Genomic DNA, 14,621 nt, shown 5'->3' with positions numbered 1-14,621 from the left:
TAATTCAAAACCAAGAATCTTCATACTCCCTGTGTCTTCAGCAAATCTGTGTACTGTCCGTATTGATTAATTTATTTCTCCATTTTTTACAGGGCAAAGATGCAGCTGAGTAAAGCATTCCAGCTGATGGGCTGTTTCTAATCATATAATATGATCTGAAATACACCACAATAAACCTTTTTGAACTTGCATTCCTCTGTGTTTTTTCTGTTTGAACAGTAAATGATTATTTCAATTATTTTCATTCTAAAAATGAACTTAATATTTAGCAGATGTTAGCCTGCAGCATTTGAGGTTTTCAGATGAAATATACCAAGTGTGATCCCAAGATCAAAGTAAAGTGGAAAAAATTGATATGATTATAAGCACCATAATACTTAAAACAGAAATAGCCATTGGGAGTACATCAGGACAGAGAACTGCTTTTTGTATACTTGAGAGGTTATAGTAGTGATCAAGAAGTAGGGAAAGGTGTGTAAGAAGTAAATAAATAAATAAATAATCTTGAGAAGGCACAAAAGATGAATTTGACACAAGAGAGCATTTTTTGCCAAGAAGACTTCATTAAGGGCCACAACCAGTGGCGGACTGGGACTGAAATACAGTCCTGGATTTTGTCTCGGCCCAGGTCATAACAACGGGATGCGTACGACCTGTTCAGCCCGACGACGGCCGGTGCTGCAGGTCTGTCTGTCACTGAGGCAGCGGCCCACCGGGAAACCTCCCGGTGCTCCCGATGGCCAGTCCGCCCTTGGCCACAACAGACGAAAATGAAAATAATTTTGAAACTTGGCTAACTCCAGAATCTCCCAATTGCTCCCTCAGTGCTTCCTTTGACTTTATCAAAATCTATACAGTAAATCTTGAGAAAAATGAGAGAAGAAAATGTGAAAGAGAGGGGTCTTTTTACTTTGGTGTTTTAAACAAAAAGTGAAACCTTTTAAAAATATCAACCATCATCAAACTTCTCTATAGGTGTTTTTATAAAAAAAAAAATATATATATATATATATATATATATTTATATATATATTTTTTTGCATTTACTGAAATGTAAATACAACTGATTATGTCAAAGGCTTAACCTGAAGCCATATTTTTTGTTTTTACTAACAATGTTTCATTAGTATCTGAACTAAAAATGAAGCACAGCAGAGAATAGTAAACGAACAAAATGCTGCTGCAAAAGTGTAATTTAAATCCACCCAAAAGTATATTCTCTTGTTAATCTTTGGTCTTATAATCTTGGTAGAAACCTACATTTTAATGTTTTTCTCTTATTCAATTCTATATCTGAAGCAGTTTTTTGTGCCTTTATGATTAAAAATGTATATTTTCCTGCACAACATATATGTGGTGCACAACATGTATTGAGTTTTATGTTTTAAACCATTTTTGGATGAAAGGCATAACTTTTATGAGCATAAACTCTTTTTCTATTCATTTCATACAAATCCTTCTCCCAAGTGCCTCAAAAACCAGGTCAGTATTAAGTAAGGTTTCAAAACTTTAAAAGTTTTACAGCTAACATTTTTTCCTTAGTGGTCTTGAAGTTATTTAAAAATTACAGCTTGAAATTAAACTGCTTTTATTTCTAATGTACACAGATGGTACCAATAAACCTACGTACAGATTTTATAGCAAAGCTTTGCTGTCATACTTGTAAGTTGTAGCAGAGGATATGCATTACAATTAAGTACTGGTGATTAAAAAAAGACTTAACAGCATGTGAATGTCATTTAGAAAATTATTAGCCTCTCACCACTGCAGACAGGCATTTGTTTTATATGAAATAGCTTAAATGATATGCTTTACATATTGCCACGATGCATTACATTCAAAAAGTTGTAAATAATACTTTTAAAGTAAAAAAAAATCTACATTATTAAGTTTAAGACAAGCCAAAGAAGTCTTTTTGATTTTTTTTTTTCTTAAAAACACAATGGATGCTTGAGAGCTCAATGTTAGTCTCAAGATAACTAATGTTCAGGCAAAAGTCCATTACTAGAATGGCTCAGTGAAACCTGAAACATTAGATGCAAAGCATATCCTGGCAACACATTTTATGAACACCCCATAACGCTACCACATTTGGACCGTATCCATATTTAACTTCAGCTGTGTCAGCTGATCCCTTTCAATATAAGACGGAAACTAGTCAAGGAAACAGCGAGCCACAGAAGACGCTGTGGTCCAGCTTGCGGTGAGTCTACATTCTTTAATGCAGCGGACTAATTCATGTTGTTATATTTCAGATAAAAGCCAAATCAGTGGCACAATTGAACGAATCAATGATTTTAAATCTGCTCTGACAAACCTGATCAATTGTTTCAAACAGGATTGGTGAATACTTCATACATAGAGGGGGCCAGGTAAGAGCAATTTGGATGTCATTTTATTTTATTTTATTTTATTTTATTTGTTTAAGTTGACAGATACTGAAAATTATGTGCAATTCATTACAACTTGTCTAATTAACTTTCAGATGTTTAATCATGATTTCAATGTTTATCTTTAAAAACAATTTCTAGTTTAATTAAAGCTGCAAGCAGCACTGAATGGACCCTTTGTAAGTGTTAAAACACATCATGCAGTGGCATCACGCTTCCACTGCATCCAACAGTTCTAAAATGTAATAACCTTGGTCCTCTGTCAAACTAGAGAGAGATTCAGCTTTGTTAAGTCGCAAAGCATCCCAAAGTTCTTCCCGTGGCTAAGACTCATCAAGGTCAGCAAAACAGGGTAATCTGCAGAGAAAAATGCAAGGATTTATCAGGGCAGCATAAAAAAAAAGATTTTGTCAAAGAAAAAAACATTTTTCCCCCCTTCTGTCTCTCTATCTCTTTATTTCCATGGATAACTGTGCATTTCTGGTGCTAGGGGTTTAAATGGAAGTGAAAAATGCAAGTGGGGGAATGCTTGAGTGCAACTGAGGTGACATGGGATGCAGCCAGATTAAATCCTCATTCATCCTGCTAAACTGTCTCCCAAGGGTTTCCACCTTTAATAAACAAGTGAGACCTTGACAAATCTACAGTTCTACAGTTTTATTTAGCAGTCGCTTTTGTCTGACACACAACACAAGCAAGAATTTAGACAGAAGGAAAACCTAGTCAGTGCGACAACAGTGCTACAAGTTATTCGGCAGCAGGTGCTGCCATCAAGTGCAGGAAAGGCACAAAGATATTATTAGAAAAAGATTCTAAACCACCTGCCCAAGTCTTAGCATGCAGCAGAAAGTCTTTGAGGGAAATGTAGGACATGAAAGGGGTTTTGTGGTGTCTATGTTACTAGTATTACCAGAAAGAAAACTCAGAAAGTCTTAATAGCAGTTGTAGCTGAGTTCCACCTGTTTAATCTGATGTGCAATATGACAACATTAATACTTGATAAGTGCTAGGATTAATGCCATTTACTGCAGAGCTACCTCAAGCTTCTCAACTTCCCAATTGGAAGACCATAGGATTTGAAGGGGTTGATTTATTTTTAAGTTTAGTTACCTATTTTCTACATGTGTTCTTTGGTAAATTGACTGCCTGACTGATGCTGGATTAATACTTGAGTTTTCTCATCTTCAATTTTTCTTTTAGAAGTAAACTGCCACCATGAGTACAGACGCGGAGATGGCCATTTATGGCAAAGCTGCCATTTATCTTCGTAAGCCAGAGAGGGAGAGAATTGAGGCTCAAAGTGCACCCTTTGATGCCAAGAGTGCCTGCTATGTGGCTGATGCCAAAGAGCTGTACTTGAAGGCAACAATCATCAAGAAGGATGGTGGCAAAGTCACTGTCAAAGTCCTGGTCAATGACGAGGTTGGTACCTTGAAGTCAGTGTCAAATTCTCTATCAGTTCATCATTTCTCATGACACATTGTTCCTGTTTCAGGAGAGAACAGTCAAAGAAGATGATGTTTGTCCCATGAACCCTCCCAAGTTCGACAAAATTGAGGACATGGCCATGATGACCCACCTCAATGAAGCCTCTGTGCTTTATAACCTCAAAGAGCGTTATGCAGCATGGATGATCTACGTAAGAAAACAAGCCTTATGATAGTTAGGAACATTTTATGACAGGATTCACATGTAAAGTATGCTGACTGATGGTAACTGGTGGATCTTTCCAACTTCTTTCAGACCTACTCTGGCTTGTTCTGTGCCACTGTAAACCCCTACAAGTGGCTCCCAGTGTATGATGCTGAAGTTGTCAGTGCTTATAGAGGCAAGAAGCGTATGGAGGCTCCACCCCACATCTTCTCTGTCTCTGACAACGCTTTTCAGTTCATGCTTACTGGTAAGACGTAACCCCTGTGAGAAAAGATATTTTATTGATTGAGGCTCCTGCTGCAAGTAAATCTCATGAACTGTTTTTTGTTCATAAATCAACAGATAGGGAGAACCAGTCTGTCTTGATCACGTAAGTTCAGTATTTGTTGACTTTATATTTCTATGCCTTGACAAAAGCTGCGTTTCCACCAAGCAGTCCGGGTCGGTTCAGTACAGTATGGGATGGTTTGGGACAGTTAAGTATGATCTGTTTCCACAGCAAACTGTGCCCTCTCGTGGTGGGCGGCGTGTAAGCCTGATGCTGGAAGCCGCAGCTGGTAAACAATAGCGCGATGCTGTAGCAGCTGACCCCACGATTAAATCCAACAAAGAAGAAAACGCGACACAGTAAATAAAGAGCATAGACGGAAGACATGCAGCATTTCGTCCTCTGTGATTTTCAAGAAACTCTCTGTTACAAAGTGCAATCAAGCTTCGTTTCAGAGAGTCTGTGAGTCGCCAGGAGAAATGCAGCTGCTGTCGGGGTAAGTGACGATTCTTTTGACCAATCAACCGTCTGCAGTGTGTTGCTCCACCTCCCGAGAGCAGATCGGTTCAGTCTGGCACCCATACGAAAGGGTCCCAAAAAAGTAGGACGGCTCGTCTCGGTTTTGAGGGATCCGTCCCGGGATGAGTCAGTGGAAACGCCGCTAAAAGCGCACCGAGACGAACCGACCCGGACTGCTTGGTGGAAACGTAGCAAAAGACAATGTACAAGTCCTTACAAGTGTTTCTCTATACCTAGTGGAGAATCTGGTGCTGGAAAGACTGTGAACACCAAGCGTGTCATTCAGTACTTTGCAACTATCTCAGTTGGTGGAGGAGAGAAGAAGAAGGAATCAAAGATGGGAGTATGTTCATGAATAATGTTCACACTTAATTGTTCCGTCATCTTTCAATTTAGGAAAATCACATGTCTGATATCACTTTTGACTCTTTTTTTAGGGTTCCCTTGAGGATCAGATTATTGCAGCCAATCCTCTGCTGGAGGCCTATGGTAATGCCAAAACTGTGAGGAATGACAACTCATCTCGTTTTGTAAGTATGGAGAGATTTTGGTATCACAGGGCTTATCTGAAACAGTACACATGTTTCTGTATTTCTAAACTGTCTTTTTCCAAAACAGGGTAAATTCATCAGAATTCATTTCGGCACAACTGGCAAACTGGCTAGTGCTGACATTGAAACATGTAAGTAACAGTTCTCTGATACCTACATAAAACAGGAATGAAATTGTGATCAGAACATAACTTGTTTGTTAAACATTTATAGATCTGCTGGAGAAGTCTAGAGTGACATACCAGCTTCCTGATGAAAGAGGCTACCACATCTTCTTCCAGATGTTTACCAACCACAAACCTGAGCTGATTGGTAAACACAAAGATAAACTTAACTAACTCTGTATTAATCCTCAGTTTGATATATTTAAAAAATGATGTATATAAAACAAGATATTGAGCTTTTAACATTTGTTTGCCAGAAATGTCGCTCATCACATCCAACCCCTACGACTTCCCCATGTGCAGCATGGGACAGATCGCTGTGGCCAGCATTGATGACAAAGTTGAGCTGGAAGCCACTGATGTGAGGGACCGTCACAACATAATTTCCATGTGTTTTTAATGAATGATTATCAAATCAAAAGAACCTCTTAATCAATTCTCAGAAGTGATAACATTTGGTTTGGATACTTCTTTCAAACACAGAATGCTATTGATATCCTGGGCTTCACTAATGAGGAGAAGATGAGCATCTACAAGCTGACTGGTGCTGTGCTTCACCATGGTAACATGAAGTTCAAGCAGAAGCAGCGTGAGGAGCAGGCTGAGCCTGATGGCACAGAAGGTGAGTTCTAATTTTGACTCATTAAGTACAGCTTGGTTGTAATATTCTTTTTCAGCTAGTGTTTTTTTCTGTCATTACTATTTTGCAGTGTCACATGCTGCATGTATAAGTTTTAATCCTTCTACTCTTGTCAGATGCTGACAAGGTCGCCTACTTGCTGGGTCTCAACTCAGCTGATATGCTTAAGGCTCTGTGCTATCCCAGAGTGAAGGTCGGAAATGAGTTTGTCACCAAGGGACAGACTGTACCTCAGGTAAATATGAATAGATATATATTAAAATTAGAAATTAGGTTCCATTACTTCTTCTGACATACTGCAGTGCTTCATTTGTTTGAACACAATAAAAAATGAGATACATTAAAAAGTACTTATGATCATTTTAAAAGATGAAACATGAATTACATAATTTTATGAGTACTGTTAGGTGTGTAGATTTTTATGTCAAAACCAAGGTACAGTATTTCTTATTTTACATCTATGGTCTCTCAAAAAAAATGCTGAACTGTCTCAAATAAAATAATACCTGTATTTTTTTCAGGTGAATAATTCAGTTACTGCCCTGGCCAAGTCTATCTATGAGAGGATGTTCTTGTGGATGGTCATCCGTATCAACCAGATGTTGGACACCAAACAGCCAAGGCAGTTCTTCATTGGTGTGCTGGATATTGCTGGCTTTGAAATCTTTGATGTAAGCTTTACATACTTATTCTAATTATATATTTATTTATTTATTTATTGTTCAATTTGCTTAAGACCATTCCTGACACAAACTTTCTCTTTGTTGTCAATGTTTCATCTGGCTGGTAATTCTTCTTATAGTTCAACACCCTGGAGCAGCTGTGCATCAACTTCACCAATGAGAAACTGCAACAGTTCTTCAACCACACCATGTTCGTTCTGGAGCAAGAGGAGTACAAGAAGGAGGGTATTGTCTGGGAGTTCATTGACTTTGGTATGGACTTGGCTGCCTGCATTGAGCTGATTGAGAAGGTAATGATTATAATCAAGGGCTTTATGCAATTGTCTTGGTTTTACTGATTGTTTGGTTTCATAATATTCTTCCTTCATATATTTCCTAGCCCATGGGCATCTTCTCCATCCTTGAAGAGGAGTGCATGTTCCCCAAGGCCACAGACACATCCTTCAAGAACAAGCTGTATGACCAGCATCTTGGCAAAAACAAAGCATTTGAGAAGCCCAAGCCTGCCAAGGGCAAGGCTGAGGCCCACTTCTCTCTGGTCCACTATGCTGGAACCGTGGACTACAACATCGCTGGTTGGCTGGACAAGAACAAGGATCCACTGAATGAGTCTGTTCTTCAGCTGTACCAGAAGTCCTCAGTCAAGTTGGTGGCTACCTTGTATCCTCCCGTTGTTGAGGGTATGATTTTAACAACAGTAATCATAAACATATATGTCTAAGGTCATTGATTGGTTTATCATTGATAAACTGAAGGATATGTAAATGCTGTTTGAAAACTTCTCTAAGATTTTGTCTTATTTATCAACAGAGACTGGTGGTGGAAAGAAGGGAGGCAAGAAGAAGGGTGGCTCTATGCAGACTGTGTCTTCACAGTTCAGGGTAAGGTTTTACAGGGCAAATTTGGGTCATGTCCCAATTAAGTCAGAGATTTTTAGTTGCTTGATCTCATGACAAATGTTAACATTCTTGATCAACAGGAGAACTTGGGCAAGCTGATGACTAACTTGAGGAGCACCCACCCTCACTTTGTGCGTTGCCTGATTCCCAATGAGTCAAAGACTCCAGGTACATGAAAAACCCAATCTAATTGATAATTTGAGAATTTTTATGTTAAGCAAGTTCATGAGTTTTTTTTTCTTTTGGAGTTTTGTTCATTTTCTATTAGGAACAAATAGCTACAACAAATGTCTCTTGCAGGTCTGATGGAGAACTTCCTGGTCATCCACCAGCTCAGGTGTAACGGTGTGCTGGAGGGTATCAGAATCTGCAGAAAGGGCTTCCCCAGCAGAATTCTCTATGCTGACTTCAAGCAGAGGTATCACATGATATGTTACTCGAAACTTATTTCAAGGGGCACAAAAAACAGAGCTCACACTCATAATGAACTCCTTCTTTAAAGATACAAGGTGCTGAATGCCAGTGTCATCCCTGATGGACAGTTCATTGATAACAAGAAGGCTTCAGAGAAGTTGCTTGGATCAATTGATGTGAATCATGATGAGTACAGATTTGGACACACCAAGGTAAGCCAATATTTAGTCTTATATAGTTAGTTACTTAAAGCAATGAATTTGCTGAGTTTGTTACATACACTTTGAATTTTCTGTTTAGGTGTTCTTCAAAGCTGGTCTTCTGGGTACTCTTGAGGAGATGAGAGATGAAAAACTGGCATCTCTGGTCACAATGACTCAGGCCCTCTGCCGTGCTTACCTCATGAGGAAGGAGTTTGTGAAGATGATGGAGAGGAGGCAAGTTACAAAACAGATTTGACTGAATGAAATTAGGGGAAAAGCATGAATAGATTGTTCATAACAGATGTTTCTTGTCAACAGAGAGGCCATCTATACCATCCAGTACAATGTCCGCTCATTCATGAATGTCAAACACTGGCCATGGATGAAGGTGTACTACAAGATCAAGCCTCTGCTGAAGAGCGCCGAAACTGAGAAGGAGCTGCAGCAGATGAAGGAAAACTATGAGAAGATGCAGTCAGACCTGGCTGCTGCCCTGGCCAAAAAGAAGGAGCTGGAAGAGAAGATGGTGTCCCTGCTGCAGGAAAAGAATGATCTGCAGCTGCAAGTTGCATCAGTGAGTAAACATTGAAGTTTTGTCTGTTTCTGTTAAAACAAGGATCTGCTCACATCTTGATTTCCATTGCAAACCAGGAATCAGAGAATCTGTCAGATGCTGAGGAGAGATGTGAGGGACTTATTAAGAGTAAGATCCAGATGGAGGCCAAACTCAAAGAGACAACTGAGAGACTGGAGGATGAAGAGGAAATCAATGCTGAGCTCACTGCCAAGAAGAGAAAGCTGGAGGATGAATGCTCTGAGCTCAAAAAGGATATTGATGACCTGGAGCTTACCTTGGCCAAAGTGGAGAAGGAGAAACATGCCACTGAGAACAAGGTTTGGGAAAATAGATATAAATTGCAAATCAAGTGAAATCTGGAGCCCGATACATCATGACAACATTTTGCTTGTTAATACAGGTGAAGAACCTGACCGAAGAGATGGCCTCTCAGGATGAGAGCATTGCTAAGCTGACCAAGGAAAAGAAAGCCCTTCAGGAGGCTCATCAGCAGACTCTGGATGATCTGCAGGCTGAGGAAGACAAAGTCAACACTCTGACCAAATCCAAGACCAAGCTTGAGCAGCAAGTGGATGACGTGAGTTTCAAAAGTCACTGAGTTAAGCAAACAGACGTGGATGATGAACCTGGTCAATAAAAAATTGTATTACTCTTTAGCTTGAGGGTTCTCTGGAGCAAGAGAAGAAGCTGCGCATGGACCTTGAGAGAGCCAAGAGAAAGCTTGAGGGTGATCTGAAACTGGCTCAGGAATCCATCATGGATCTTGAGAATGACAAGCAGCAGTCTGAGGAGAAACTGAAAAAGTAACATGGCTTTTCAATTTAATCACATTTAATAACACTCAAGATTATAACCAACACTACACACTGATTTTATTCTGTTAATCCCACAGGAAGGACTTTGAGATCAGCCAGCTCCTCAGCAAGATTGAGGATGAGCAGTCAATGGGTGCTCAGCTTCAAAAGAAGATCAAGGAGCTTCAGGTGAAAAAATGAGTTAAATGAACACACATTCAGTGTTTTTTCATAAAGTAGTTGTTCACTGAAAGACAAAATGCCTTCAATTAACAGGCCCGTGTTGAGGAACTGGAGGAGGAGATTGAGGCTGAGCGTGCTGCTCGTGCCAAGGTTGAGAAGCAGAGAGCTGACCTCTCCAGGGAACTTGAGGAGATCAGTGAGAGGCTGGAGGAGGCTGGTGGTGCCACTGCTGCTCAGATTGAGATGAACAAGAAGCGTGAAGCTGAGTTCCAGAAGCTTCGTCGTGATCTTGAGGAGTCCACTCTGCAGCATGAAGCCACTGCAGCTGCCCTTCGCAAGAAACAGGCCGACAGCGTTGCTGAGCTGGGAGAGCAGATCGACAACCTCCAGCGCGTCAAGCAGAAGCTTGAGAAGGAAAAGAGCGAATACAAGATGGAGATTGATGACCTCTCCAGCAACATGGAGGCTGTAGCTAAAGCAAAGGTACAAAACACAGTTTATGTGATTTTAATGAGTTTGTGTAGTGAACAGGGTCATACATATATGATCACTAATTTGATCTCTTTCTCTTTTTAGGGAAATCTTGAGAAAATGTGCCGTACTCTTGAGGACCAACTTAGCGAACTGAAGACCAAGAACGATGAAAATGTCCGTCAAATCAATGACCTGGGCGCACAGAAAGCACGTCTCCTGACAGAAAATGGTATCTACAAGTACCAATTAAAAAATCTGTTGTTTGTTGCAGTAAAAGTGTGGCACACAATAATGTATCACCCCTTCTTTCTAACAAGGTGAGTTTGGGCGTCAAATTGAAGAGAAAGAAGCTCTCGTCTCCCAGCTGACCAGAGGCAAACAGGCCTACACTCAGCAAATTGAGGAGCTGAAGAGACACATTGAGGAGGAGGTTAAGGTAAGAAAACTTACCTCACTGATACCTTCTTGAGTTTATTTTTTCAACTCAGATATTCTTATCAAATATTGTTTCTTTCATTAGGCCAAGAATGCTCTTGCCCATGGACTGCAATCAGCCCGCCATGACTGTGACCTGCTGAGGGAGCAGTTTGAGGAGGAGCAGGAAGCAAAGGCTGAGCTGCAGCGTGGAATGTCCAAGGCCAACAGTGAGGTGTCTCAGTGGAGGTCCAAATATGAAACTGATGCTATCCAGCGCACTGAAGAGCTTGAGGAAGCCAAGTGAGTTCTTTTTCATAAAATGTTTTTTAATTTGTAAAAATATTGTGGGTGTTTTAAGTTCAAGGCTTTCACTGCGACCAACCACACTGTTTTCACACAGGAAAAAGCTTGCCCAGCGCCTTCAGGAGGCTGAGGAACAGATTGAGGCTGTCAATTCCAAGTGTGCCTCTCTGGAGAAAACCAAACAGAGGCTCCAGAGTGAGGTGGAGGACCTCATGATTGATGTTGAGAGAGCTAACGGCCTGGCTGCCAACCTTGACAAGAAGCAGAGGAACTTTGACAAGGTAATGTTCACTTCTGTCAACTCTTCAAACAAACAACTCTAGAAACCCTAATGAGATTCAACCTTATCCTGGTCAGTAACTAAGAAAATCAATTGAAATTTAGGTGTTGGCCGAGTGGAAGCAGAAGTATGAGGAGGGTCAGGCAGAGCTTGAGGGAGCCCAGAAGGAGGCTCGTTCTCTCAGCACTGAGCTGTTCAAGATGAAGAACTCCTATGAGGAAGCTCTGGATCAGCTGGAGACCATGAAGCGTGAAAACAAGAACCTGCAGCGTAAGTTCTCCTTACACTCTGCAAACACTTTTGGCTGAAAAGGGTCTATTTCTTTCTTCTATCTAATTCTCATTTTATATTTTGCGCCTTAACAATAAAAAACTCTTCATTCTCTCTGCAGAGGAGATCTCAGATCTGACTGAACAGATTGGTGAGACTGGCAAGAGCATCCATGAGCTTGAGAAGGCCAAGAAGCAGGTGGAGACTGAGAAGTCTGAGATCCAGACAGCTCTTGAAGAGGCTGAGGTATGATTTTATGGGATATTTGCCTGAACAAAATTCAAACACCTCAATCTGTTAATAGATGTATTAAAAAAGTAACTCTTAGTAAGAATTAATCACTGCATATTAAATAATGTTGAATGTTGATGGGCATTATGATATTGATGACAAATTATTAGTTGTGCCCAAATTATTTTCAATGAAATTAAAAAAAAAAAAAAAATCTTCTGGCACTAGATGGCAGCACCTGCAGCCACAAAATGAAGCACTTAATCACACTTGACAGGGGTTTTCCTCCAGACTATATTCTTTGCATATATTGTACGTTGCTTTGGACAAAAGCATCTTGCAATTGAAAATTGCAGAATTGTAAACAATACAAAGTTTTGGATTTAAACATTTTTATTTTTCTCTTTTCAGGGAACCCTGGAACATGAAGAGTCTAAGATCCTGCGTGTCCAGCTTGAGCTCAACCAGATCAAGGGTGAGGTGGACAGGAAGCTTGCAGAGAAAGATGAGGAGATGGAGCAGATCAAGAGGAACAGCCAGAGAGTGGTTGACTCCATGCAGGGCACTCTAGATTCTGAGGTCAGGAGCAGGAATGATGCCCTGAGAATCAAGAAGAAGATGGAGGGAGACCTGAATGAGATGGAGATTCAACTGAGCCATGCCAATCGCCAGGCTGCTGAGTCCCAGAAGCAGCTGAGAAATGTGCAGGGACAGCTGAAGGTACTGTAGCACACAGCATTAATGCAGAGTTCATAATTACAGCTCTTTTATTTTAGTAGTCATGGTATATTTTACTCTGACATTTTTCTCTAGGACGCACAACTGCACCTTGATGATGCTGTCAGAGCTCAGGAAGACCTTAAAGAACAAGCTGCTATGGTGGAACGCAGGAACGGTCTCATGGTAGCTGAGATTGAGGAACTCAGAGCTGCTCTGGAACAGACCGAGAGAAGCCGCAAAGTTGCTGAGCAGGAGCTGGTGGATGCAAGTGAGCGTGTTGGACTCCTGCACTCACAGGTGACTTTTCCTTTATCTTGGCTACTTTTTCTGCCATATCAATCTCTATTTCAGGGAAATAATAATTATTATTCATGATCTGCCTTTAGAACACAAGCCTTCTGAACACCAAGAAGAAGCTTGAGGCTGACCTGGTCCAGATTCAGAGCGAAGTGGATGATACTGTTCAGGAAGCAAGGAATGCAGAGGAGAAGGCCAAGAAGGCCATCACTGATGTGGGTGTACTTTTATTTTTTTCTCCTTCTGAAGTCATGATCAGTTGTCTTTCTAAGATCTTTCTCACCAGGTACATTTTTTCCCTCTAGGCTGCTATGATGGCTGAGGAGCTGAAGAAGGAGCAGGATACTAGCTCTCACCTGGAGAGAATGAAGAAGAACCTTGAGGTTGCAGTTAAGGACTTGCAGCACCGCCTGGACGAGGCTGAGAACCTGGCCATGAAGGGTGGCAAGAAGCAGCTCCAGAAACTTGAATCTAGGGTAAGAAGGTCATGCATGGAATTTGGACAAGCAAGTCAAGACTTTCAAAAATATTCATATTTATATACTTATTATGCTTCTGTTTTCTGAAGGTGCGTGAGCTGGAAGCTGAGGTTGAGGGTGAGCAGAGACGTGGAGCTGATGCTGTTAAGGGTGTCCGCAAATATGAGAGGAGAGTGAAGGAGCTCACCTATCAGGTATAGTCTCTTTAACATGCAAAAACTGTATCCATAAAAAAAGTTGAACTTACAAACGATCAAAATTACAAACTACACTCTATTACAGACTGAGGAGGACAAGAAGAACGTTACCAGACTGCAGGATCTGGTTGACAAGCTGCAGCTCAAGGTGAAGGCCTACAAGAGGCAGGCTGAGGAAGCGGTAAGGACAAAGTATTTCTCTGAATTCATGTTCAAACAAAAACAACCTGATAACGTCTACTTTTTTATGTAGACTTCAGTGGGAATTTGAACATTTAAAATGTTCTTTTTGTATTTCAGGAGGAGCAGGCCAATGTTCATCTGTCCAAGTGCAGGAAGATTCAGCATGAGCTGGAAGAGGCTGAGGAGCGTGCTGACATTGCTGAGTCCCAGGTTAACAAACTGAGAGCTAAGAGCCGTGACTCTGGGAAGGTAAATTGATAATTCAAAACCAAGAATCTTCATACTCCCTGTGTCTTCAGCAAATCTGTGTACTGTCTGTATTGATTAATTTATTTCTCCATTTTTTACAGGGCAAAGATGCAGCTGAGTAAAGCATTCCAGCTGATGGGCTGTTTCTAATCATATAATATGGTCTGAAACATACCATAATAAAATGTATTTTGATCTTGAATTTTGTGTTTGTTTTTTTCTGTGATTGAGCATTAAATAGTTATTGAAATCATTTCTACAACCCCTGAATAGTTACTATCAGATATGATGGCTAAATCAACATTAAGTGTGGCCAATGATCCCACACTCTTTTCAAGCTAAAAAAAAAAAAAAAAGATGTACATATTTAGTGGATGTGAGTCTGCAGCATTTGAGGTTTTCAGATAAAAATGACCAAGTGGGATCCCAAGTTTAGAATAAAAGAGTAAAAAACAAAAAAAGGAAATATTTCAGTACCACAATCCAAGAGAAACAACCTCTTAGAAATCTTCATCAAGACAGCGTAGCAATTTTGAATTCAGATATTTTCTGGCCTCCACACAAATTTTTGTCATCATCAAAA

General features: G+C 40.4%; 1 protein-coding gene across 1 annotated transcript; it reads left to right on the top strand.

Annotated features, from left to right (window-relative positions):
* The first annotated feature begins 3,605 nt into the window (after positions 1 to 3,605).
* Positions 3,606 to 14,160, top strand: LOC141796763 (myosin heavy chain, fast skeletal muscle-like). Its single transcript, XM_074678026.1, has 39 exons — positions 3,606 to 3,812; positions 3,886 to 4,029; positions 4,134 to 4,290; positions 4,386 to 4,413; positions 5,068 to 5,173; positions 5,268 to 5,360; positions 5,449 to 5,512; positions 5,595 to 5,693; positions 5,803 to 5,906; positions 6,029 to 6,167; positions 6,302 to 6,420; positions 6,707 to 6,856; positions 6,988 to 7,158; positions 7,248 to 7,548; positions 7,679 to 7,749; positions 7,848 to 7,935; positions 8,068 to 8,185; positions 8,270 to 8,393; positions 8,482 to 8,622; positions 8,707 to 8,958; positions 9,036 to 9,278; positions 9,362 to 9,538; positions 9,619 to 9,764; positions 9,854 to 9,944; positions 10,032 to 10,421; positions 10,515 to 10,641; positions 10,730 to 10,848; positions 10,933 to 11,129; positions 11,230 to 11,413; positions 11,517 to 11,682; positions 11,804 to 11,928; positions 12,325 to 12,633; positions 12,727 to 12,930; positions 13,020 to 13,145; positions 13,236 to 13,406; positions 13,499 to 13,603; positions 13,692 to 13,787; positions 13,907 to 14,038; positions 14,140 to 14,160. The coding sequence occupies exons 1-39, from the start codon at positions 3,606 to 3,608 to the stop codon at positions 14,158 to 14,160; spliced, it is 5,805 nt and encodes a 1,934-aa protein (XP_074534127.1).
* Positions 14,161 to 14,621: the final 461 nt, after the last annotated feature.

This window comes from Halichoeres trimaculatus, unplaced genomic scaffold (assembly GCF_033239565.1).
Source record: "Halichoeres trimaculatus isolate MK-OKI-2021-1 unplaced genomic scaffold, fHalTri1.1 fHalTri1_scaffold_10, whole genome shotgun sequence".
NCBI classification, from domain to species: Eukaryota; Metazoa; Chordata; class Actinopteri; order Labriformes; family Labridae; genus Halichoeres; species Halichoeres trimaculatus.
This window is presented reverse-complemented; position numbering and strand designations above follow the sequence as displayed.

What these genes read in the sequence shown, in the direction of transcription:
- LOC141796763 (XM_074678026.1), top strand. Translation starts at nt 3,606, where the DNA reads ATGAGTACAGACGCGGAGATGGCCATTTATGGCAAAGCTGCCATTTAT. An exon ending in AGATGATGGAGAGGAGGCAA is followed by an intron (nt 8,623 to 8,706) that starts GTTACAAAACAG and finishes GTCAACAGAGAG; the next exon opens with GCCATCTATACCATCCAGTA. An exon ending in AGGCTGTAGCTAAAGCAAAG is followed by an intron (nt 10,422 to 10,514) that starts GTACAAAACACA and finishes TTCTCTTTTTAG; the next exon opens with GGAAATCTTGAGAAAATGTG.